Source organism: Microcaecilia unicolor, chromosome 11 (genome assembly GCF_901765095.1).
Source record: "Microcaecilia unicolor chromosome 11, aMicUni1.1, whole genome shotgun sequence".
NCBI lineage: Eukaryota > Metazoa > Chordata > Amphibia > Gymnophiona > Siphonopidae > Microcaecilia > Microcaecilia unicolor.
The window spans coordinates 63,541,764-63,569,281 of NC_044041.1; the positions used below are offsets into that span (position 1 = coordinate 63,541,764).

The following is a 27,518-nucleotide window of genomic DNA, read 5'->3' on the forward strand; positions in this document are numbered from 1 at the left end:
ACAGAGGGAGAGAAGTGAGAAAGGAGGTAAGGAATGCAGTATGGTCGCATAACATAATGGGTCAGAAAACATTAAGGCAGTGCGGAGCTGCAGTGTAAGCTGTCCTGAATAAAGCGGACTTCAGGGAGATTCTGAAAGCCTGTTGTTCGGAGGTAGCTTTTACTGAGTTTGGTAAACCATTCCACAAACGTGCACTGATGTAGGGAAAGGTAGATGCGTGGCTGGTTTTATACTTGAGGCCATTGCACGAGGGGTAGTGGAGATGTAAATAGGATCGGGAAGATTTGCTCAAGTTCCTTGGTGGCAAGAGGATAAGATTATCCATATACTGTAAGCTGGAGCTTCGCCGTGAAGGATTTTGTGCACCAGGGCGCAAATTTTGAATGTTATATGTTCCTTGACAGGTAGCCAGTGCACTTTTTCTCGTAGTGGTCTGGAGCTGACGAACTTCGATTTACCATAGATCAATCGTGCAGCGGTATTTTGGGCAGTCTGTAATTTTTTAAGAAGTAGTTCCATGCACCCTGCATAGATACCATTGCAGTAATCAAGATGACTCAAAACAAGAGACCGTGCTAAATTGCAAAATACTTCTCTAGTGAAAAAAAGTTTTATATGCTTCAGTTTCCAAAGAGAGAAGAATGCTTTTTTCACGGCTGCATTAGTGTGATCTACTAGAGTTAGATTTCTGTCAAGTATTACTCCTAGAATGTTCAGAGACGTAGAGATTGGCAGGTCAAGCCCAGGTGCAGTTAAGGTGGTAGGATTGTACTTGTTGTAAGGTGATGTGAGTAGAAGGCAGTGAGTTTTCTCTGTGTTGAGCTTCAATCTAAAGGAGTTCACCCAGGCACGTACAGTTTGTAACCCAATGCTGATGTTGGCAGCTATTTCTTCAGTTTTTGGAGATGGGCGTTACCACTCGTACGTCCTGTCCTTTTTTGCGAAGGTCATTTCGGCCTTTCATATCAATCAGTCACTTTTCCTTTTCTTGTTTCGACGGGAGGATTCTCCTGCGGAATTTGTGACTCTTCGCTTGTTGGATGTTCGGAGGGCTCTTCTCTGCTACTTGCAGAGATCGAATGACTTTCAACGTTTGGACCATCATTTTGTGCTGCTGTCCAGGCCTCGCAGGGGCAACAGAGCCTCAAAGGTGACTATTGCCCATTGCTTCGGCTTATGTTTTGGATCATCAAGAAATCAGCCGGCTGTATTGCATTCTCACTCCCCTTGGGTAGAAACGTTGGTTCTCCCATTTGAGGAGATTTGTCGGGCAGCTACATGGGTGTCCCGACATACCTTTTCGAAGCACTACAGAATGGACATGGCAGCGTGGGCAGATGCAAGTATTGGAGCAGTGGTGTTGTCCAGTGGGGTGGCGGCTTCCCGCCCTACTTAGGAACTTCTTTGGTACATCCCATCAGTTCCTGGATTCATCTGCTACAGGCACTAAGGAAGGTAAAATTATGTCTTACCTGATAATTTTCTTTCCTTTAGGTGCATCAGATTAATCCAGGATCCCTCTCCGTCGTGGCCGCCATGTGTTCTGATTGCCTTGGCTCTTTTTTCAGGTGAGAAGAATGTCTTGCTGTAGGAGATTCAGAAGAGAGGGAACTCCATAGCTGGAGTTCTGGATCATTGGCTCCCAGGGGCCTATGTTCTTACGTTTTGCAACTTGGGTTCTGTTTGAGGTTGCTGAGTTGCAATTTTTGGTTGTGAGGAAGGTTTACAGTTCTGTTATTCTTAGTTACTGCTTTTGGATGTGCCATACTAGCTGATGGAGGGGCTGACCATCTGGTATCACTTTCTTCAGTTTGACTATCTCTATCTCCACCTGCTGGTAGATGGATATAACCCACCAGTTCCTGGATTCATCTGCTGTGACTATAGGAAAGAAAATTATCAGGTAAGACATAATTTTACCTTCCCAGCTGCCAGGGGTAGAGAGGAAAGTATCCTTCGTCATCCTTTATCTTCCTTACCTGCTTGTTGGAGGTCAGGCTGGTTAGGGTGCTGAGATTGGCTGCATCTGTGATCACCATGGTCTGTGGGAAGATGCTTGTGGGTGCATACTGACCAACTTCTGGCTTATGGCTGTACAAAGCTGTGAACAAGAAAAAAAAATTAGGAGAATACATCTCTACCAAAGTCTCCAACATATTTACTCTCCTCTGTCACTGTTCCTGTGCAGAAGCTGTAGAGAAGGCCTTTACCCTCCAGTACTGTTAGGTCCTGTGCTGAAGATATAAAGAGGAACTTCAGTCTCTTACACTATTTGAATTTATTATTATTTCTTATTGTTAATTAGCTTTTTTAAAACCATTCAATTTGATGTACAACAAGCTTTAACTTTTCCCTGTCAGCTCTTCTACATACATATTTTAAAATGTACATATGTTTAATTTTGGTTCTAACTCACTTTGGACCAGGTGTGAACAAAGTGTAGCCATATGAAGAATTTGGCAGCAGTTAATTGGTAGATTAGTTAAATGCTTACCATGGGGACTCTGAAGTTGAGCCATGGTTGCCATGAATGGGCTTTGTGCCACATGACTCGGGACCTGATGTACGAGGGGCTGCTGAGGTGAAGGGTGGAACTGCTGAGAGAATTGCACAGGCTGCAGTGTGGTAAGGCTGCTGCCCACACTATTTATCACAGGGACACTCTGTGCCTGGGAAGGTGTTAGACCTGCAAAGATAAGAACTATATCTAGGAATGCCATCTTCACCAGTAATACCATGTGAGCTTCCTTACAGCAGTGCCTACTCTGAAGGACTTGGGTGCTGTGAATGTCCTCACCAGCCACCTAGCTTACCATATTTTCCTAGGCAGTCTTACCAATCACTAAGGTGGAAGCACCAGTATTGGTGAAGCTTGGTGCCAGAGATGCTGTCTCACCAGGTCCAATTGCCATAACGCCAGGTAGTGATGCCATGATGAGATTCTGTGTCTGTTGGCTCAGTACATGTGGGCTGTGCTCTAGACTGTGCAGGGCAGTTAATGTGCTGACAGGGGGCAATGTACCACATGGTGCTGAGATCTGCAAACAGAGACAAGGCAATAAGCTCAATAACGAGACTGTTGGCCCGAGATGCTGTACTAAGACTGACCTCCCTCTGAGAGAATGCACCAAGACTTATAATTCTTTCTAAGACACTGTACCAAGACATTGCACTGTGACTTACTTCAGAAACACCATATAGGATTTAACTCACTCAAGATACTGCATTGTGAATGTTCAACTGAGACTGTACTAACACTGATGCTCCCAAAAGAGTGAACTGAATTTCTTCACCCTAAGAAACTACATTAAAGTTGTCATGCCGATGAGACACTGTACTAAAATTGTTATATATCATTCTAAAATACTGCATTAAGACTGTCGCACATCTGAGACTAAAACCGTGGTATGGAGGGCTCCCATGCTTAACTCCAAGGTACAAGTCCCCTTGCTTTAATAGTCTCTAGTCATGACTCTTGGAAGAAGATTCCTCTAAAATTTACAATATCTAGTACCCATGCTTGATGTGGATGTTCCTCAGAGGTAGAGGCACCTCTGGTCTGACCCTGCTGTTGAGATTCCTCTGGTTTGGAAATGTCTTAGATCTGAGCCCAGTGTGAAGAGTGAAGGTATCTCTGGCTCAATCTTAGCAGAGCAGTTCCTCTCGGAGTTGTTTTACACTGGTGGGCTTGTACAGCTCCTGTTCAGTTATCCTTCATCTGGATCTTCATTTAATCCTAGTAGGGCAGCTCCATCCTGAGCAACTAGTACTGACTGGTCAGGCTACTGTCCCCATGTCATTCTCTAATGCAGATGATGATGTTTTGGGGTTTGTTTGTTTTTTCAAAAAAAAAAAAAAGTTTCAGAATTTTGTTTCTCAGTAGGGTCTAGTTGACTTATGAGGGCCACACACAGGACAGAAAGGGATTATACTTACTGTTTTGCAGTACATGATTCACATTCTCATATAGACATGTGACTGGGAGATCCTTTGGTCTACTTCTGTGTACAGGTGGCTTCCATCAATATGCGTACATGGTCAGATCATGCCCTGATCATACTCACTTTTCAGGGACAGGAGGTTCCTATCCCCCCTCTTGGGTGGAAATTTCCCAACTATTTATTGGATGAGCCAACTCATATTCAGCAGATTGAGGGAAAGCTGCAGGAATTTCTTAGCTTTAATTATACTCCCAAGATATCCCCGGCAATGTTGTGGAAAAGTCTAAAAGAGGTCCTGAGGGGAAAAACAATTTCTCTACAAGCTCATATTCATAAGTCTACCAAACAACAAGAACTTGACCTTAAGCAAATTATTCAATATCTAGATGCCCTAAATAAACAACATCAGGCTACCCCCACACAATTAGTGGCATTACATAAGGCTCATGTGAAGCTTACTGCCTTAGAACTTAATATTATACAAGAGCAAGTGCAGTGCACACACCAAGAATATTATTTCTTTATTTATGTTGCATTTGTATCCCACATTTCCCACCTATTTGCAGGAAAATGGATTTAATAATAGGGTGAGTCGGCTTCTTGCGCACAAATTGAAATAGGTAGCACACTGTAATGTTATTAGCTCACTGGTGAATAATATTGGGCAGCGCTGTACTGAGATGGCTGATATTCAGGGGAAATTTTTAGCGTATTACCAGCAGCTTTATATGCCCAAGAAGATGCTATTATTAACAGATGTTCATTCCTTCGTAGAAATGGTGGATCTGCTAGTTCTATCACCTGTGGAGCAGGATATGATGTCCGCCCCTATTACAATTGATGAGATACTCTGGGTGATTAAGAACTTGCCCACTGGGAAAATGCCAGGTTTAGATGGCTATGGTAACCATTTTTATAAATGTTTCAAGAGAACATTAGCTCCAATACTGGTTACTCAATAACTGATGGTACAACCCTGCCACTCTTGGAGACTGGCAGTGCGACTCAAACCTATTAAAGAACCCCAGAGATGTGACTCTTATTGGCCTATTTCACTCTTAGGGATAGACTATAACATTTTTACAAAACTTTTAGCGAAACAGCTACAGGTGGCACTACCACGTTTAATTCATGCTGACCAGGCTGGCTTCATTCACAATAGGCAGACTTTTGACAATACCAGACGGGCATTGCACTTGATTGATAGGGCACAAGCACAAGGTGATTCAGTGCTGCCTTTGTCATTAGATGCAGAGAAGGGAGGCCTTCGATTGGGTCCTCTGGCCCTATATTTTTTAAATTTTGAAGACATTGGGGTTATCAGGACCTTCTCTGCATCGTTTTTGGGTTTTATATAGCCATCCTTTAGCTCAGTTAAAAATTAATGGCACCTATACCACATCTTTGAGCTCTTTAGGGGTACTCGACAAAGTTGCGCTCTATCACCACTCCTTTTTGCCCTCTCGATGGAGCCTTTAGCTTAGCTTATCCGTACTTCTCCACTAATTTGAGGGATCCAAATTGGGGAACAAAATGTTAGAATCATGTTATTTGCCAATGATGTTCTTACGTTAGCCGGTCCGCAAGCCTCATTATCAGCTACCATGCCTATCTTAACAGCTTATAATAACATTTTGGGATTTAAAATTAATCTTCAGAAATCTGAAATCTTACCCATTTGTGTTTCCTCAGACTTGATTACTTATCTGCAGGCAGAATTTCCTTTCCAGTGGGTCCGGTGCTCTATCAGATACTTAGGGGTCAATTTGACTCCTACTATAGCTGAGATATATCAAGTGAACTTTCCACCTAAGCTAAAAGAGCTGTTTTTAGAACTGGACAGATGGGATGGCTTTCATCTATCTTAGGTGGAGGATAGCAGCAGTCAAGATGACTCTATTGCCTAAACCAGGGCTGCCGAGAGGGGCGGGGGGGGGGGGGGGGGAGGCAAAATTGCCCTGGGCCTGGCCTGCAAGGGAGGCCCAGCGCCAGGGTCCCTCTCTCTCTCCTGCTCCTGATGGGACCCGGGTGATAGCATCCCAACAGGAGTAGGAGAGAGAAAACTCCAGCGCCTGGCCCTCCTTAGAGGCTGAGGAGGAACAGACACAAGGCTTCGGGGCATCTTTTTTGGCTGTTGGGGGTCTTCAGGCCCTGCCAGCAGAAGAAGCCTTCTTCCAGTGCTGTTCTTCAATCCGCCACATTACCTGCCCTGTGGCTGCTTTTCCCCTCAAGTTGCACATGCTCAGTTTTGATTAAATTGAGTATGTGCGATGTGAGGGGAAAAGCAGCCACAAGGGCAGGGCAGGCAATGCGTCAGAGTGAAGAACAGCACTGGAGGAAGGCTTCTGCTGCTAGCGGGGCCTGGGGACTCCCACCAGCCAAGGTATGAGCAATTGTGGGGGTGGGGTGGGGCGGCAGCAGCAGCAATCCTGGGGGGGGGGCAGCAGTGGCCCTGTACCAGCGCAAGTCTCTTGGTGGCCCTGGCCTAAACTGCTTTATTTATTTATGACTTTGCCTATTAATATCCCCAAATTGTTTTTTAGATATTCACAAAAATAGTTTTTGCTTCTATTTGGCATAAGAGACCTCCTGGGGTAAACCGGAATGTTTTCTATCAATCTCAGAATAATAAGGGAATGGGAATCCCTAATTTTGCATTATATTATACAGTAGCTCTCCTCCAAACTGTAGCAGTATGGCAAAGGGGGGAATCTAAACCGTGGGTGCATATTGATCAACATTTAGTAGGGGATACTCCTCTCTGGCCCCACCCTTGGCTTCCCCTGTCTGCACTGCGAAATATCTCAGCTCTGGAAGGCCAAACCAAGGTTGTTTTGGAGGCTTGGGTTGGGTGTGAGCTCAAGTGATTCCTGAATGCCAATATCACTTAACAACCCCCATGAGGTATGCTTCGGGATTTATCCTTGGTGTGCTTGATCCTGCATATAGGCAATGGGCGGCATTTTCCTTTCTTATGTTGGGTCAGATATGGGAGGAAGGGGAATTTATCACCTTTGATGATTTGAAAGATGAATACGGCCTTTTAGATAGGGATACATATCACTATACTCGATTACAAGATTTTATCACCCATAGAACCAAGACTGAGTTAATGTTAGCAGAAACGGGAATAGAATATGCATTGTGATCTGGTACAGGGAGGGGCAGGATCTCTAGAATTTATCAAGCACTGTTACATAGAACTCAGCCATTACTCCCTTATCAGACTAGATGGGAATCAATGCTACTTTCCCACTATTTTTTATTTATTTATTTATTTATTTGTTTGTTTGTTTGTTTGTTTGTTGCATTTGTATCCCACCTTATCCCACCTCTTTGCAGGCTCAAAGTGGTTTACAATACATCATGAGTAATGGAAGAATGTTAGTAATAAACATTTAGTATTGCATGTTCTTGGTCAGCATGATAAGAAAAGCGAAGTAGTAGTATACAAGCAGATATTAGGAGACACATGAACGACCACAATGGATTAAAATTTTTAAGTACTTGCTAAAGGTTTCAGTGGCTACCCCCCTGATGGAAAGTGGATATAAGATGTTGTATCAGTGGTAATTCACACCTCATAAATTGTTACGAATATTTAAGATGAGGTCAGCTGCTTGCTGGCTACAGTGTGAAGGGGTGGACACCTTTTATCATACATGGTGGTCATACCTTAAAATTCAGGTATTTTGGATTGTTTTTCATACTCGACTACTAAGGTTTCTACAAGGGCTTCCCTCCATACAACCGGATAATTATTTGCTGAATGTTTGAGCAGCAGGGGTTAAGAAAGAACTTCATCAGCTCTTGACTCGTGTTTATACTGCTGCTCAGATCTTGGTGGCAAAACAATAGAAGCAGAACACTTTGCCATCAGTGGAACATGTCTTCAATAAGGTGGACAACTGTTGTCTAATGTCCAAGTTTACGCTAAAAAATGTGGGATTCTTCTACAATTCCACAACATTTGGGATGTCTTTATATGCTGGCAAGATATATTAGTATAACAGACCTTGTCATCACTATAGTTTAGATTCACAATGAGTCACAGCTCCTAGAGCCTTTGCATTGGTGTTTTAGTTGAGTTGAGATGGGGTGGGATTATTTGGGGATTGTGAAATAAGAAGCTTGCATTTGTGATTGTGAAAAAAGAAGGGTGGATAGTGCAGTAGTCTTGGGAATGAGTGTTAAGGTCTGAATTGAATGACATGGCCCTTTTAACTGGATAAATCAAGCTAGAAAGAAGATATATAACTGTAGCTTTGGAAGAAAAGATGTACTACAGGAGAGAGGAAATGGTGACAATTCCCTGAATGGCCACCTCAATCAGAGCTCCCTACCCCAATACAAGAAGGCTGCAGTAACTGTCTACTAGGATGCTGGCCAAACACCGAAATTTCAACCCTGTACTGGAGGTTCTGGTGAACCTGGTCCTATCCACTAGCTCTTTGATTTCCAATGGGAGGGAAGCTCTGCTGGGTAAAGACATTTGCAGAAACATGGAAACTTCTGAGGGATGCTGGCCTTGCTAAGGAATCATCACCACCAAATAAATCAGACACAAACACACTAGCAAGACCATCAAAGTGGCAGAGGCTTCCATCGAAGGGCAAGTGACTAACTAGGAATTCTGCTGAGGGGCACACTTGATAATTTATATGATCCCCCATTCTCATTTAAGGGCTAGACCTTTATTTTAGCATCTGCAAAAACTTCTCAATACCTCAGGCAGCTTTGATAAGTTGATGATCCTGAGACCTGAAGGTCTGAGTTAATACAACTCTTATTTTGGGGTTGGTCTATGTACAAGCCCAATGAAAAGCCCTGAGGGGAAGTGGAACTTGATCAATCATTTTTCAGTTATGCTCAATGAGAGTTGGAGTCAGGACCTGGGGTGCGGGGAGGGTGGGGTCGCTTTCATCTCCTTTTTCCCCCTATTGGGTACATTTAGGTATCCAATGTGTTGGGAAGCTGTCACGCCACTGAGGGTGATCCGGAGTAGTGAGCCCTTGGGCTGCTGCCAGAGACCAGCAACAGCAGGAAAACCACCCAAGCTGCTGGAACAGACTTGGCTTGGCTGAAATGGAACCAGATGTGGGAACAAACTTGGCGTGGCTGGCCTGGAACCAAAAGCTGGAACGGACTTGGCTTGGCTGAGCTGGAACAGACTTGGCTTGGCCGGACTGGAACCAAAAGCTGGAACGGACTTGGCTTGGCTAAGCTGGAACCAGATGCTGGAACAGATGTGGCTTGGCCAGACTGGAACCAAAAGCTGGAACGGACTTGGCTTGGCTGAGCTGGAACCAGATGCTGGAACAGACTTGGCTTGGCCGGACTGGAACCAAAAGCTGGAACCAGATGCTGGAACAGACTTGGCTTGACTGGACTAGATTCAGGACTTTCAAGCAAGGCAGACACAAGCAGGGTAGGGCAGAAGCTAAGGACAAGTAGGGGGATACAAACAGGAAGGGAGCAAGAGCTGAGGACAGACAGAACAGAGACACACAGGAAGGAAATGAAACTAAAGACACACAAGGCAGCTACAAGGAAAGAAGCTAGGACTAAAGGCAAACAAGGCAGATACAAACAGTAAAGAACTGAAGCTTAAAGACACACAGAGCAGCTAGATACAAACAGTAAGAAACAGAAGCTAAAGACACACAGCAGTAAGGAACAGAAGCTAAAGACAAACTAAACAAGGACTAGCAGAGCTAGAACTGCAACAAGTACTCATAGACGAAAGCACATCTGAAGACCTCTGTTGCAAAGGCAAAGCCTGAAAGTTCCCAGGTGCTTAATAAAGGCAATTACAGATTATGTCACAGGTGAGGCTTGGCAGCAGAAACCTCAGGGCAAGTCTGGAGTGCTGGAACCTCAGGACCGGAATGGAACCTGGAAGATGTCTGAGAAACAGGGAAAAAAAAGTTCACAGCAACCACAGGACCCAGTCACCCAGGGGCAAGGTGAATGCAGGTATGGAATACAGTCACAATCGTGACAGAAGCTCTTGAGAAGAGGTGGGTGGGGTTGGAGGTGGATGATGGGAGATGGTGTGAGAAGGGGGTGATCAGTTGAGGTAATGTCCCCCTTTGTTTTGTTTTGGTATTGTGTTTTAAAAGGGGATTGACTTTACTGCTTTGATTGTGGGACTGTGCTATTGCCCTTGGCAGGTAATAAGGATTTGGACCCTGATATGTCTGTCTTACTTATAAAGATGGTGGTCCACAGGTTTATGGCATGTGAGAGACTTGATTATTGTGGAAGGGCATATTAAATCCTTTGCAGATCTACAGGAGGAGGGCCTTTTGCGTGCCTGAGACTTGCATTTGTATTTACAGGAGTCCCACTATGTGGGCACCCTGCCCCCTTCAACTCTGAATGAGGATGCAGTGGATCTGATTGTGTGTGGAAACGTTTACTTTTTCCAGAGAGACTAGGGCCAGTCTTTCTTTCTATCAGGTTAGCTTGTGCAGGAGGAGTGGCCTAGTGGTTAGAGCACTGGTCTTGCAATCCAGAGGTGGCCGGCTCAAATCCCACTGCTGCTCTTTGTGATCTTGGGTAAGTCACTTAACCCTCCATTGCCTCAGGTACAAACTTAGATTGTGAGCCCTCCTGAGACAGAGAAATATCCAGTGAACCTGAATGTAACTCACCTTGAGCTACTACTGAAAAAAGTGTGAGCAAAATATAAATAAATCTGGACCCTCCTTCAGACTATAAATCGCTTGCTACTGCATGGAATAGAGAGCTATAGGGACATGTTATGTCTTCCGATGAAGAATATTAAGAAATTAACTCATATGTCTCTTCTCCTGGAACAGCAGTATACATGTCTCTCTGCAGCAGGTTTTCTTGCCCAGATCGATATCTGCCTCTGCTATTGGTCCCTGGTTTGGAGCCAGTCTGGTTAATTTGACCCATATGTTTTGGACCTGTGATGAGATTCAACTGTTTTGGAGGAGAGTAGTGTCTCATTTGACAGCTGCATTAGGTAAACATATCTTGATGCATTCTGGTGTCTTACTGTTCTCCAATTTTGTCCAGATCAGTAGTAATAGGTATGCCAATGCTCTCTTGCATAAGTGTTTTCTATTGGCAAGAAATGTGTTCTTCAGAATTGGAGACAGCCACCCCTGCCTTCCACGACAGAATGGTGTAATTAACTTTTTCAGCTGTTGCATTGGGAGCACTTGGTTGTCAAGCAGGGACATGGAGAACATTTAAACACGTGTGGTTTTCGATTTAGGACAGACTTCTTCATAGAGTATGTAGTCTTTTGCTGAATTTATGATACTGGAGCACTGGCAGGGGAGGGGGATGGGTGGGTGGCGCATTGGGATTTCTCTGTTTCTCCCAGTGTTCACCATGAAGGAACAACGTGATGTGTCTCAGGAGTTGCTGTTTGTATGTCTTTATTGGGTGGGTGTTTTTTTTTTTTTTTCTGGGAATAGTTTTGTTACAGTAGCACCCAGTTTATTGTAATGCAAAGTTATACACTCTGTACTTCTGGTTGTCAATAAAAAAGGCCAATTTTATAGCCATGCTAGAAATGGGCTTAGCACATGGGAAATACCTGAGTAAGGGTGCTCTAAGCCCATTTCAGCACAGCTTGGTGTAAGGGCCCCATAGTTAATCATACCATTGGTTAAGGATTGCAAATGATCAGCCCCTAGATAATGGACATTGAAAGGTTAAGCTCCAAACAGGGAAGATAGGGTATCCAGATAGTGAGGTTGCAAAAGAGACCGTAGTAGATCAGATGTCCCTAAATACAAATAAAAATCAGACAAAAGATTGCAAATTAGTACTGTCAAGTACTAAGCATGATGTAAATAGCAACAAACACAGTTTGAAATGTCTATATGCGAATGCCAGGAGCCTAAGAAATAAGATGGGGAGAGTTAGAATATATTGCACTAAATTAAAAATTAGATATAATAGGCATCTCTGAGACCTGGTGGAAGGAGGCTAACCAGTGGGACACTGTCATAGTGGGGTACAAATTATATTGTAGTGATAGGGTGGATCGAATTGGTGGAGGGGTAGCATTGTATATTAACGAGAGCCTTGAATCAAATAGATTGAAAATTCTGCAGGAAACAAAACACTTCTTGGAATCATTGTGGATTGAAATTCCATGTGTAAAGGGGAAAAGGATAATGATAGGAGTGTACTACCGTCCACCTGGCCAGGATGAACAGACGGATGCAGAAATGTTAAAGGAAATTAAGGACGCAAACAAACTGGGCAACACAATAATAATGGGTGATTTCAATTACCCTGATATTGACTGGGTAAATGTAACATTGAGACATGCTAGGGAGGTAAAATTCCTCAATGAAATCAAGGACAGCTTTATGGAGCAGCTGGTACAGGAACCGACGAGAGAAGGAAAAATTCTAGACCTAGTCCATAGTGGAGCGCATGATCTGGTGCGGGAGGTAATGGTGCTGGGGCCGCTTGAAAACAGTGATCATAATATGATCAGATTTGATATTAGCTTTGAAGTAAGTATACATAGGAAATCAAATACGTTAGCGTTTAACTTTAAAAAAGGAGACTATGATAAAATGAGAAGAACGGTGAAAAGAAAACTTAAGAGGAGCGACTGCGAGGGTCAAAAATTTACATCAGGCATGGATGCTGTTCAAAAACACCATCCTGGAAGCCCAGGCCAAATATATTCCACGTATTAAAAAAGGAGGACGGAAGACCAAACGACAGCCAGCGTGGTTAAAAAGTGAGGTGAATTAAACTATTAGAGCTAAAAGAAAATCCTTCAGAAAATGGAAGAAGGAACCGACTGAAAATAATGAGAAACGGCATAAGGAATGTCAAGTCAAATGCAAAGCGCTGGTAAGGAAGGCTAAGAGGGACTCAGAAAAAAAGATTGCGTTGGAGGCAAAAACACATAGCAAAAATTTTTTTAGGTATATTAAAAGCAGCAAGCCGGCAAAAGAATCAGTTGGACCGCTAGATGACCTAGGAGTAAAAGGAGCGATCAGGGAAGACAAAGCCGTAGCGGAGAGATTAAATTAATTCTTTGCTTTGGTCTTCACCGAGGAAGATTTGGGTGGGATACCGGTGCCGGAAATGGTATTCGAAGCTGACAAGTCGGAGAAACTTAATGAATTCTGTGTAAACATGGAGAATGTAATGGGGCAGTTCTACAAACTGAAGAGTAGCAAATCTCCTGAACCGGATGGTATTCATCCCAGAGTACTGACAGAACTGAAAAATTAGCTTGCGGAGCTATTGTTAGAAATATGTAATTTATCCTTAAAATCAAGCTCAAAAGCGCATGGTTCGGGAAAAGGTATCTTGCAAAGATACCTCACAAACAGGGAAGATAGGGTTTCTGGATAGTGAGGTTACACAACAGACCGTGGTAGGCCAGGTGCCCTTAAATACAACTAAAGATCAGACAAAATATGTCAAATCAATAGTGTCAGGTACTAAGCATCATGCAAATAAGAACAACAAACATACTCTGAAATGTCTATATGCAAATGCTAGGAGTCTAAGAAATAAGATGGGAGAGTTGGAATATATTGCACTAAATGAAAAATTGGATATAATAGGCATTACTGAGACCTGGTGGAAGGAGGATAACCAGTGGGACACTGTCATACCGGGGTACAAAGTATATCGTAATGATAGGGTGGACCGGACTGGTGGAGGGGTAGCATTGTATATTAACGAGAGCCTTGACTCAGATAGATTACAAATTCAGCAGGACACAAATCACACCTTTGAATCACTGTGGGTTGAAATTCCATGTATAAAAGGGAAAAAAATGGTGATAGGAGTGTACTACCGTCCGCCTCGCCAGGATGAGCAGGTAGACACAGAAATGATAAAAGAAATCAGAGACGCGAACAAAATGGGCAATGTGATAATAATGGGTGACTTCAATTATCCAAATATAGGCTGGGTAAATGTAACATCGGGACACGCTACAGAGATACAATTCCTTGATGAAATCAAGGACAGCTTTATGGAGCAACTGGTGCAGGAGCCGACGAGAGAAGGAAAAATTCTAGACTTGGTCCTTAGTGGAGCGCATGATCTGGTGAGGGACGTTATGGTACTGGGGCTGCTTGAAAACAGTGACCATAATATGATCAGTTTTGACATCGACCTTGAAGTAACTGTACACAGAAAGTCAAATACGTTAGCGTTTAACTTTAAAAAAAGAGACTATGATAAAATGAGAAGAACGGTAAAAAAAAAAAACTTAGGGGGGCAACTGAGAGAGTAAAAACTGTACAACAGGCGTGGACGCTGTTCAAAAATACCATCCTGGAGGCCCAGGCCATACATATTCCGCAAATTAGAAAAGAAAGACGGAAGTCCAAAAGACACCCGGCCTGGTTGAAAAGTGAGGTGAAGGAAGCTATTAGGGCTAAAAGAAACGCCTTCAGAAAATGGAAGAAGGAACCGTCTGAAAATAACAAGAAACAGCATAAGGAGTGTCAAAGCAAATGCAAGGCGCAGATTAAGAAGGTCAAGAGGGAGTATGAAAAAAAGATAGCATTAGAGGCAAAAAAACATAGTAAAAATGTTTTTCGGTATATTAAAAGCAGGAAGCCGGCAAAGAATCGTTGGGCCGCTGGATGACCGAGGGGTAAAAGGGGCGATCAAGGAAGACAAAGACGTAGCGGAGAGACTGAATGAATTCTTTGCTTCGGTCTTCACCGAGGAAGATTTGGGTGGGATACCGGTGTCGGAAATGGTATTTCAAGCGGACGAGTCGGAGAAACTTACTGACTTCACGGTAAACCTGGAGGACGTAATGGGGCAGTTCGGCAAACTGAAGAGTAGCAAATCTCCTGGACCGGATGGTATTCATCCTAGAGTACTGATAGAACTGAAAAACGAGCTTGCGGAGCTACTGCTAGTGATATGCAACTTATCCTTAAAATCGAGCGTGGTACCGGAAGATTGGAGGGTGGCCAATGTAACGCCCATTTTTTAAAAAGGCTCCAGGGGAGATCCGGGAAATTATAGACCGGTGAGTCTGACGTCGGTGCCTGGGAAAATGGTAGAGGCTATTATTAAAAACAAAATTACAGAGCACATCCGAGGACATGGATTACTGAGACCAAGTCAGCATGGCTTTTGTGTGGGGAAATCTTGCCTGACCAATTTACTTCAATTCTTTGAAGGAGTGAACAAACATGTGGACAAAGGGGAGCCGGTTGATATTGTGTATCTGGATTTTCAAAAGGCGTTTGACAAGGTACCTCATGAAAGGCTACAGAGGAAATTGGAGGGTCATGGGATAGGAGGAAATGTCCTATTGTGGATTAAAAACTGGTTGAAGGATAGGAAACAGAGAGTGGGGTTAAATGGGCAGTATTCACAATGGAGAAGGGTAGTTAGTGGGGTTCCTCAGGGGTCCGTGCTAGGACCACTGCTTTTTAATATATTTATAAATGATTTAGAGATGGGAGTAACTAGCGAGGTAATTAAATTTGCTGATGACACAAAGTTATTCAAAGTCATTAAATCACGACAGGATTGTGAAAAATTACAAGAGGACCTTACGAGACTGGGAGACTGGGCGGCTAAATGGCAGATGATGTTTAATGTGAGCAAATGCAAGGTGATGCATGTGGGAAAAAAGAACCCGAATTATAGCTACGTCATGCAAGGTTCCACGTTAGGAGTTACGGACCAAGAAAGGGATCTGGGTGTCGTCGTCGATAACACACTGAAACCTTCTGCTTAGTGTGCTGCTGCGGCTAAGAAAGCGAATAGAATGTTGGGTATTATTAGGAAAGGTATGGAAAACAGGTGTGAGGATGTTATAATGCCGTTGTATCGCTCCATGGTGCGACCGCACCTTGAGTATTGTGTTCAATTCTGGTCGCCGCATCTCAAGAAAGATATAGTAGAATTGGAAAAGGTGCAGCGAAGGGCAACTAAAATGATAGCGGGGATGGGACGACTTCCCTATGAAGAAAGACTAAGGAGGCTAGGGCTATACAGCTTGGAGAAGAGACGGCTGAGGGGAGACATGATAGAGGTATATAAAATAATGAGTGGAGTGGAACAGGTGGATGTGAAGCTTCTGTTCACGCTTTCCAAAAATACTAGGACTAGGGGGCATGCGATGAAACTACAGTGTAGTAAATTTAAAACAAATCGGAGAAAATTTTTCTTCACCCAACGTGTAATTAAACTCTGGAATTCGTTGCCGGAGAAAGTGGTGAAGGCGGTTAGCTTAGCAGAGTTTAAAAAAGGGGTTGGACGGTTTCCTAAAGGACAAGTCCATAAACCGCTACTAAACGGACTTTGAAAAATCCAAAATTCCAGGAATAACATGTATAGAATGTTTGTACGTTTGGGAAGCTTGCCAGGTGCCCTTGGCCTGGATTGGCCGCTGTCGTGGACAGGATGCTGGGCTCGATGGACCCTTGGTCTTTTCCCAGTATGGCATTACTTATGTACTTATGTACTTATGTACCAGAAGATTAGAGGGTGGCCAATGTAATGCCAATTTTTAAAAAAGGTTCCAGAGGAGATCTGAGAAATTATAGACTGGTGAGTCTGACGTCGGTGCCGGGCAAAATGGTAGAGACTATTATTAAGAACAAATTACAGAGCATATTCAAAAGCATGGATTAATGAGGCAAAGTCAACATGGATTTAGTGAAGGGAAATCTTGCCTCACAAATCTACTACATTTCTTTGAAGGGGTGAACAAACATGTGGATAAAGGGGAGCTGGTTGATATTGTGTATCTGGATTTTCAGAAGGCGTTTGACAAAGTACCTCATGAAAGACTCCAGAGGAAATTGGAGAGTCATGGAAGTAGTGTTCTATTATGGATTAAAAACTGGTTAAAAGATAGAAAACAGAGAGTAGGGTTAAATGGTCAGTATTCTCAATGGAGAAGGGTAGTTAGTGGGGTTCCCCAGGGCTCTGTGCTGGGACTGCTGCTTTTTAACATATTTATAAATGACCTAGAGATGGGAGTAACTAGTGAGGTAATTAAATTTGCTGATGACACAAAGTTATTCAAAGTCGTTAAATCACAGGAGGATTGTAAAAAATTACTAGCGGACCTTACGAGGCTGGGAGACTGGGTGTCTAAATGGCAGATGACGTTTAATGTGAGCAAGTGCAAAGTGATGCACGTGGGAAAGAGGAACCCAAATTATAGCTATGTCATGCAAGGTTCCACATTAGGAGTCACAGACCAAGAAAGGGATCTAGGTGTCGTCGTTGATGATACGTTTAAACCTTCTGCTCAGTGTGCTGCTGCGACTAAGAAAGAAAATAGAATGTTAGGTATTATTAGGAAAGGAATGGAAAACAAAAATGAGGATGTTATAATGCCTTTGTATCGCTCCATGGTGCAACCACACCTCGAATATTGTGTTCAATTCTGGTCGCCGCATCTCAAAAAATATATAGTGGAATTAGAAAAGGTGCAGAGAAGGGTGACGAAAATGATAAAGGGGATGGGACGACTTCCCTATGAGGAAAGGCTAAAGTGGCTAGGGCTCTTCAGCTTGGAGAAAAGGTGGCTGAGGAGAGATATGATAGACGTCTATAAAATAATGAGTGGAGTTGAACGGGTAGATGTGAAGCATCTGTTCATGCTTTCCAAAAATACTAGGACTAGGGGACATGTGATGAAGCTACAATGTAGTAAATTTAAAATGAATCAGAGAAAATTTTTCTTCACTCAACGTATAATTAAACTCTGGAATTCGTTGCCAGAGAATGTGGTAAAGGCGGTTAGATTAGCGGAGTTTAAAAAAGGTTTGGAAAGTCCATAGACCGTTATGAAATGAACTTCGGGAAAATCCACTATTTCTGGGATAAGCAGTATAAAATGTTTTGTACATTTTTGGGATCTTGCTGGGTATCTGTGACCTGGATTGGCCACTGTTGGAAACAGGATGCTGGGCTTGATGGACCTTTGGTCTTTCCCAGTATGGCAATACTAATGTACTTATGTATTTATGAGATAAATTATATAGAGCTCTTTACTAAAGCTTAACGTGTGCTAAACTATAAGCTTTAGTAAAAGGAACCCATAATCTTTTGGAAGAAATTAAAGATGTGGTTATTTCTACATATTTGTAATTGATGTTTCTGGCAAGATAGACATGAGATTTAAAGACGGTTTAGTTTTAAATATTTGTTAGATGATTTTTAATATTTGTATGAGTGGATGTATGTAATCTGCTTCAAATCATTTTTGTAATAGAAGTGGGCTGTATGTTATTAAATTGAATTAAAATCCCAGCAAAGTGTCAAAAATCATCCCATCAAGGATACTAAAAGATATTGGGTATATTAAATTTAACATAAACCATACCACTAACAGACAAGCTCAATCCTACCAATAGAGAATGAAACATATACAGATAAAAATGTGCAAAAGCAGAAAAACCTTCAATACTGACAACTCTACATATATTGAAAACTGTATGGTGATTTATTCCAAGTCATTGATCCCAATGGAGAATAAAAAAATATGAATGTAAAAATGTGCAAAAGCAGAAACACCGTAAGCTTCCAATGCCGTGTCAACTCTATTTCTACTGAAAGCATCATGGTAATGTGAAGGATGAGATCAATTACATGATATACATCATCCCAAAAGAGAGTCTAAAATATAAATCTAAAAATGTGCAAAAACACCTTTATGAGGAATCTATTTTGAACAAGTTAACAAATCACTACACTGTGACTGGCGGTGTAGTGATGGCCATTTTGAAGTAAGTGGAGGCCTGATGCAGCTATGTGAAACAAGGTATTCCTGTTGGGTACAGACTGATGGACTACAGTGTACAGTGAGAGCTTAATAAAGGACAGAGGCACAAACATCAGAGCACTGAAATAAATCAGAACAGGCTCACTCAATGTAGGTTGACTTCCACAGGAGATGTGGGTGATCCAGTGGTCTGGGGGTGGGGGAGAAGGGGTGGTACGGATCTCAGAGACCTCTGAGATATACCTCAGCTCCACAGAAAAGCTGTCTTTTTTTTTTTTAACAGGAGCTCATGCAAAAGAAGTCACCCCAATTAACTGAACCTCAGACATTAAACTGGGAGAGGAGAACAAGCCCAGGAGGGCACCCCCAATTCAACTGGAACATAGGTGAGAAGCTGATTCAGGAGAGCAAGCCAAATAGGCACCCCCCAATTGCAACCAAGTCTCAGTATAAAGCTGGCTCAGGAGTAGAAAACCCAAAAGGGGTAGTTAAAGCTTAACTGAAACTAGTTTGAAACAGTTCAGGAGCAGGGCTGTTAGCCTGTCATCCATCCACTAGGGAGACAGAGGAAATACTGAATATTCTATACTGCACAAATACCCTTAAGAAGCGAGTCACAATAACTATTTTCTTCCTCTGTCTCCATCTGCTGGTAGAGAACTGGTCTGTCTCCATCCATTGGTCTGGATAGGATGCTATGGAAGTTCTTGGTATGTTGTCTTACAAGAGTCAATCAAATGGTTTCAATCATAATAAAAGTAGGATTACAAAAGAGCTACAATTCATGATAGGAAAGAAAGAAGTCAAGAACAGTCTGCCTGGCATTATCGTTACGTTCCAAATAATGGAGTTGCCATCAAAGCCCTCTCCAGCCCATCCTAAACTGATTTTTACTGAAAACTATATGATATATTCCCTTCGTCTAAACATATACATGTAAAAAAAAAAAAGAAAGCGTATAATTTCTAGAACTGGATTAGACTTTGATGATACTGTGTGTCATGTGCATATCATCAGTGCCATCACTGAAGACAAAACAAATGGGAAGAGAGTAGAAGCACAGCCTAGTGATAATGTAGGCCATGACAAATTAAGTTGGTGCGAACAGGTTAGAAATCGCCAGAAATAAACTCCCTCCCCCATTTTACAAAGTCGCACAGCAATGCCGACACAGTCCATTCACCTGACTTAGACTAGCCTCAGCCAAGAATCATACAAGCATGCAGTTTCAGAGTGTGCAGCAGGGGTGTAGCCATGGGTGGGCCTGGACGGGCCCAGGCCCACCCACTTTCCCTCCAGGCCCACCCAACATCCCTCGCATGTCACGCGCTGCCTTTTCTCCGCATCAAGAGCTTTACCTGCAACGGAAATGCTTGTCCTCCCCGCCGGTGCTGCCTCGGTCCCTGCACGCTACCCTGCCTCTGTCCCTGCCTGCATTCTTTTCTTCAATCGTCGCATCGCCGGCAGCGCTGCCATTCACTCACGCAGCGCCACATCCATCCGGCTCTTTCTGACGCACTTCCTGTTTACGTAGGGACAGATGGACGCGGCAGAGGGGAGCGGAGCTGCCTGAGTGAATGGCAGCACTGCCGGCGACACAACGATCGAAGAAAAGAATGCAGGCAGGGACAGAGGCAGGGTAGCGTGCAGGGACCGAGGCAGCGCCGGCGGGGAGGACAAGCATTTCCGTTGCAGGCGCAGTGGGACGCAGGGGTGGAGAGAGAGGCAGGGAAGGGCATGAAAGCTGCCTTGCAGCAATTCCTCAAGGCCGCCACACTACAGCAGTGGCCAGGAGGAGAAACTAGTGGTTGGGCATCAGTGTGCTTGCCCTGGGCCTGCCCCGTGAGAGGGGATGGGGTGGAGAGAGTGAGTGAGTGAGTGAGTGAGACGGTGGGGTGGAGAAATAATTGTTTGACATGGGGGAGGGAGAGATGCAGGAGGAAAAAAGAGGGAGAATTGTTTGATATGGGTGTGGTGGGGAGAGGAAAGGAAAGGCTGCAGAGGAGTGGCAAAGGACGATAGAGGAAAAAAGTGTTGGACATAACAGTGGAGGGAAGGGAGTGAGAGATGAGAGAGGGAAATATTGAACATGGCTGGAGGGGAGAGAAAAAGATGTTAGACCAGGGGCTCAAGGCAGGGAGAGAGAGAAAGAAAGAAAGAGATAGTGGACAATATGGGAGAGATGTTGGACATAGAGGTGGAGCAAAGGGAAGGAGAGATGCTGCACAAGAGAGGGGGAAGAGGGAGATATTGGATCCAGGGGCAGAAGAGAGATATGCTGGACAATGGGTAAGAGAGAGAAATGCAGGACAATGGAGGGAGGGGTAGGAGGGAGGAGACAGGCATATGCTGGTGGGGGGAGGGGGTAAAAGGGAGATGTCAGGCTATGAGAGTGAAGAGAGGATAAAGAGAGAGGGGAGATGGGAAAGAACAAAAAACAGAAAGGAAAGAGCTAAAATGGAAAGATCAATATTTTAGAAGCAGTTGTAGTGAGGAAATGGAACGAGAGGAGAGAAAAGACAAATGGACAACAGTTGCTTGAAGAATTAGCAGAAAACGACAGGAAAGTGGGAAGGAAAAACTGAAACCAACATGATAGAAAAATAAAATGTCCAGACAACAAAAGGTAGAAAAATAATTTTATTTTGAATGTTTTAAATGGAATATGTTCTGTTTTATTGTGTTCAGTAGAAAAGGAAATGCATTTTTGTTTTTATTTCTCCAGTTTTGCACTAAATGTTGAGGTTCTCAGTTCAATTTTTGTCTACATATTTTTATTTCTAATTTGTAATCCTTTGTTCTGTATTTGGTGATGGTCTGTCAGTGTGAGACTGTAATGGCAGATGGGGAGATTAAAGAGGAGAGGGCTTCATTATTTTCTACCCTGGGCCCCAGCATGGCTAACAGCAACCCTGACCCTTGCTGTAGCTGGTGGGGATCCCCAAGCCCTGCTAGCTGAGGACCTCCACTGAAGGTGGCCAGAAATCCTTTCTGCTGAGCTTGGCAAATGGGGGCAGCATCCTTGAGCCACTGACAACTAAGCATGCATGGGGTGCTGCTATCGGTGGCTCAAGGAGTTGTTGCTTCCGACCAAGCTTGGTAAAAGTAAATTCTGGCCATCTTTGGTGGAAGTTTTCAGGTGGCAGAGCTTGGGGATCTTCATCAGCTAAAGTATTTATCTTTTGAGTTGGGAAATGCTGGGGGAGGGGGATAGAGAGAACATTTTGTGCCCACCCACTTTGGGTTCAGGCCCACCCAAAATTGCCTGTCTGGCTACACCACTGGTGTGCAGTTGTGAACCCTGTGTCTGACTACTAGGTTTCACTGATTTATGCCAAGGCTTCTGTCCCTCTAGCATCCTAAGCCTGAGTAGCAGAATCCTAGACTAGAAATTGAACTTAGGTTTAGAAAGCTGGCTTTATGCTGTTTTTATTTTATCACTGTATGCCCTCATCCTGTCTACTAATAGCTGTGGTGGTTCTTCTGGTTATGGAAGTAATGTAGATCTGATCCTGGTTAGGAGGTATTCTCATTCTTCCCGAGGGAAATATTTTGTAACCTGATACAGTCAATGGTACTACCTCAACCCTTACATATACGCAGACGATGTCACGATCTACATTCCGTTCAAACATGATCTAAACGAAATCACCAACAAAATCAACCAAACCCTCCAAATCATGCACTCCTTGGCGGATGCATTCCAGCTAAAACTCAATGCAGAAAAAGCACAATGTCTTGAACTCACCTCTCAACACAACACAAACAAATACTCCACCATAACCACACCATACTGTTCTCTCCCCATCTCACAAAACCTGAAAATTCTTGGAGTTACCATTGATCGAAACCTCACACTCGATACCCACGTGAAGAATACAACGAAAAAGATGTTCCATGCCATGTGGAAACTCAAAAGAGTAAAACCTTTCTTCCCGAGATACATCTTCCGTACCCTGGTACAGTCAATGGTAATAAGTCATCTGGATTACTACAAAGCATTGTTTGCTGGCTGTAAAGAACAGACTATCAAAAAACCTCCAAACAGCCCAGAATACCGCAGCCAGACTCATATTTGTAAAAGCTAAATATGAAAGTGCAAAACCCCTAAGAGAGAAACTTCACTGGCTCCCACTCAAGGAACGCATTGCGTTCAAGATCTGCACGATTGGCCACAAGATCATTCACGCAGACGCCCCAATCTACATGCTAAACCTCATGGACTTGCCTCCCAGAAACGTATAAGATCAGCCTGCAAATGTCTTCATCTGCACTTTCCCAGCTGTAAAGGGCTAAAATACAAGCTGACACACGACTCCACCTTCTCCTACGTGAGCACGCAGTTGTGGAACGCATTACCTACAGCCTTGAAAAATATTGACGAATTAACTAACTTTCGCAAATCTCTGAAGACACATCTCTTCAACAAGGCCTACAAAGAGAACCCATAAAAGGGGGGCGGAGACAAGATGGCGGCCTAAGCGTTTGAGGACTAGCCACGGTGAATTTGCTGAGAGCCTTGTTTTTTCTTCTTACCTATCTTCTCACTGAAAATGCCTCATACTAAAAGGAAGGGGATAGTAAAGAGCCAGACGCCAACGGCTCGAACTTCCTCCCCACTTCAGCAAACACTGGACCGGTTCACAACACCCCTCCCTGTTGTGAAGGTGAGCGACGCCGATCTGGGGGCCGTTGGAGGAGCTCCGGCCCCCTCGGATTTAGAAATATCACTTTCGCCGCCAGATAATCGACCTCCGCATCCAGCGATTACGGGGCAGGGAGAGGAGGAAGAGTCTGCTACGGAAGTCGTTTCAGACCAAACCGCGGTTGGCGCTAACCCTCCCCTGTACGTCGAGGCAACAACTTTGGAGGGGAATCCTCCGGCGGAGATAAGCCTACAGGCGATATGGAGAATGCTGCAGGCTTTAAACCAGACACTTACAAAATCTGCCCGAGATACTTCTCAACTAGTAAGTAAAATTGACTCTTTGACCAACTCTTTAGAAAAAACTAAACAAGAAGCGACGTTACAAACTAAGGTATTCCAGCAGGAAGTAAAATCATTAAAAGCAGTGACTGAATCCCTAGTAACGGACAAAATGGTGATACATAGAAAAATTGAACAATTTGAAAATTTCAATAGAAGACTCAATCTTAGAATATAAAATTTTCCTTGGACTCAGGAATTGAGTCCTACTGAGCTCTTTAAGAAGTATTTAAAAGAAATTCTACTGTACCCGGACTCAGCTATTCCTCCCCTAAATAGAGCATACTATTTACCAAGTCCTCTACCAGCTGAGCCGGGAGATAGTGGCAAGAAAAATAATTTGGATAAACCTTTGGATCTTCAGGCACAGTTGGATATCTCATAAATTTTGGAGACATCTATATCTGACATTGAGCAACGTAGAACTCTTTTAATATCGTTTGTCTTTGAACAGGACTTGAACGCTGTACTGAAGTTATACTTTAAAAATGCCTTGAAAATGTTTTGTGGTCAGAGAGTGTGGATATACCCGGATGTCTATAAAACAACTCAAGACAGGAGAAAGAAATTTTTATTGTATAGAGAAGAGACCCGAGCTCTGGGGGCAACATACTTATTGGCTTACCCATGTAAGTGTCTGATTAAATATTTAGGCGTAAAATATACCTTTTTTGAACCGGAACATCTTAAAGCATTCTTGGAGATGAAAAAACTAGTTAATAAACCTGTAGAGTAATCGATATCATTCAAGTATTAAACTAAGGGGGATAGAAGGCCAGGCCATATATGCATTTTCCTTTTTTTTTTTCCTGTTTAAGATCTCCTATTATCTAAATCACTTCCCCCTCAAGGCAGAATTGTGGTCTAATTAATTGTATAGCTTGCTCTTTTCCTTACTGTAAGTAATGCTGTAATTACCTTTGTTTTTGACCAAGTTGTACAGTGTATTATATATTGCATGTTCCGCATGTAAAAAATTTAAATGATAAATAAAAAAAAATAAAAAAAGAAACAAAGAGAACCCATAACCTCACATAACTACCTCTCCAAACCACCCAGCTACTATAGTCCACCTTCTATATTATCCTGCAATACACCTTCCTTCTCTTTTCCCTTACTAAAGCTTTGTACATTACCAATTATATCTGTTACCTTGTAATGTCTATGTCATAACAAAACTCTGTAAGTCACATTGAGCCTGCAAATAGGTGGTATAATGTGGGATACAAATGCAATAAATAATAATAATACTAAGCCACGCAGACTACTGTAACAGAATCTATGCGGGATGCAAAGATCAAATCATAAAGAAACTTCAGACCGCCCAAAACACAGCAGCCAGACTTATATTTGGAAAAACGCGTTTTGACAGTGCCAAACCACTCAGAGAAAAACTACATTGGTTACCAATCAAAGAACGTATCACTTTCAAAATCTGTTCATAAAATTATTTATGGCAAGGCACCGGGATACATGACAGACCTCATCGACCTGCCAACCAGAAACACTACAAAATCTGCACAATCATACCTAAATCTCCACTACCCAAGCAACAAATCCACCTATGCATCCAGCTTTTCCTATTTAAGCGCACAACTGTGGAACGCACTGCCAAAAGCAGTAAAAACTACGCTTGACCACCTAAATTTCCGGAAAGCACTAAAGACAGAACTGTTCAGAAGAGCATACCCCACCGACCCAACATAAAATACCTGGACACTTGCGACACAATGTAACCAAAGACCATAATGAACATTACCTGACTCTTCCTCCCCTCCCCCAACTGTTCTTACCATACATGTACCTCACTGTATATAATATGTAAGCCACATTGAACCTGCTATGAGTGGGAAAGCGCGGGGTACAAATGTAAGAAAAAAAATTTCACTTTGTTTTCATTCAAACCATGTATTTGTTCAGACTAAAATCGGCTAATGCCGGTAACGGTAATATGTAAGCCACATTGAGCCTGCAAAAAGGTGGGAAAATGTGGGATACAAATGCAACAAATAAATCAAATAAATATAGAGATCTTCTATGCCAGAACTCAGGTGAGAGTCTCCACCCCTTTACTCACCAACTTGGTATCTGCACTGAGCAGGTTATGACTAGGCTCCAGGCAGGATGGGGATACCTGATGCAGAATCGACTGGGTGGTTCCCATAGTGCTGTTTCCATGGTGGCTGCTGCTGCTGGAGGCGCCCAGCTCATTGGCATCTTCCTGTCTGAATCTCACCTCTACAGGAAGCAAGTGATATAGAAGGCAAATTAAGATGCTAATCATAGAGCACTTCTCAACCTATCCAGAAAACTGGGAGGTTGATCATAGATTAAAAAAAAAAAAGATCAGAAGAATCAAGTTCTAGCCTGATGGGAGGAAAGAGGGGATAGCATTTATTTCTCTAGCAGAGCCCCTATGCATTTCCTGAGAAAAAAAATAGAGAAACACTGCAAGAAGAGGCAATTAAAATGGAAAGAGGTTTCTCTGTATAACTCTCCAGCTCACGGCCTTGCTTTGTCTAAATGGCAGAGTGCTGGAAGCAGGCAAGGGCAGTGGGCTACCTTTCTGGTTAGGGTGGAGGGTGCAAACAAACCAACCTTTCCTCTGCTTCCCTCTCCTCTTAAAATAATCATGTTGATGTTGTGTGGGGTAGAAAGTAGTCTGGCCATGATCCTGCTGGCCCATCCTGTGGGCTGCCAATGGAAGCAGAACATATTTTAGGGCTGCTAATGTCCGTATCACACATACTGTACTTTCTCTAGTTTACCTGGTATTGGAAGCTTAATGGATGTGACCATGATGTATTTCATTTCAAAAATCCCAGTTTGCTGCTGTTGCTACCAGAGGCTGATAGAGTTTTATCTGGTGTATAATATTCCTGAAGAAGAATGTTCCCAGCCTATATGTATCTTAAAAAGGGGCTATTGCCTGCTTTTAATTTCTTTTAAAATGTTCATTACCAAAGAATGTATCTGTTATTAATTTCTATCAATAAGGAGTCAATTAACTAAAGCCACATTTAAAAAATGCAATTGTCTGTGCTTATATTAGTTTTAACAATATACAAACAGTACAGTTTTATGTTCACTGAGCACCTGAAGTAGTTCAGTTCTGAGCTGAAGTGGCAAAGTGTCCTCAATGAAAGAACAAGGTCAGCAGATGCCAAATTATGAGTTGCTTCAAGATATATTCAGAATGGGGGGGGGGGGGGGCTGATAGATAGTGGGCTGATAGTGGAGGAGTGGCCTAGTGGTTAGGGTGGTGGACTCTGGTCCTGGGGAACTGAGGAAGTGAGTTAAATTCCCACTTCAGGCACAGGCAGCTCCTTGTGACTCTGGGCAAGTCACTTAACCCTCCATTGCCCCAGGTACAAATAAGTACCTGTATATAATATGTAAGCCGCATTAAGCCTGCCATGAGTGGAAAAGCACGGGGTACAAATGTAATAAAAAAAAATATATTCTGGGATGAATGTGGAGCTTCTGATGAGTAAGGCCTGAGCCAATTAGCTAAACATTTAGGATGATTGGTACCCAATAGCTGATAACAATGATCTTAAGTTTGATTTTGTAAGATATTAGAGACCAGTGTTGGCTAGCCAAAAAAGGAGTGACATGACTGAAACACCATACCCTAAGGTAAAGGTTGAAATAGTTGCATACTGTGTTATTGATATTATAAAGGAGGAAAAGACTTCAGATGCTCAACCTTCTCTGATTAAAACAACAGTGCGTGGTTGACGCCTTCAATATCCACCATTGAAGAGGTTTTCTTCTTAAAGTGGATATCGGGCGAGCTCCTCATCAGTCAAAAACCTCCAACTTGTAATCACTTTTGACTCATATGGGA

The 27,518-nt window shown here is 43.0% G+C and overlaps 1 protein-coding gene across 1 annotated transcript in view; it reads right to left on the reverse strand.

Moving 5' to 3' along the window:
- HNF1A (HNF1 homeobox A) overlaps positions 1-27,518 on the reverse strand; it is a 74,828-nt gene that overhangs the window by 29,337 nt on the left and 17,973 nt on the right. The window contains 4 exon segments of the mRNA XM_030218724.1: positions 1,980-2,101; positions 2,495-2,686; positions 2,837-3,038; positions 25,746-25,906. Coding sequence (XP_030074584.1) covers positions 1,980-2,101; positions 2,495-2,686; positions 2,837-3,038; positions 25,746-25,906 — 677 coding nt within the window.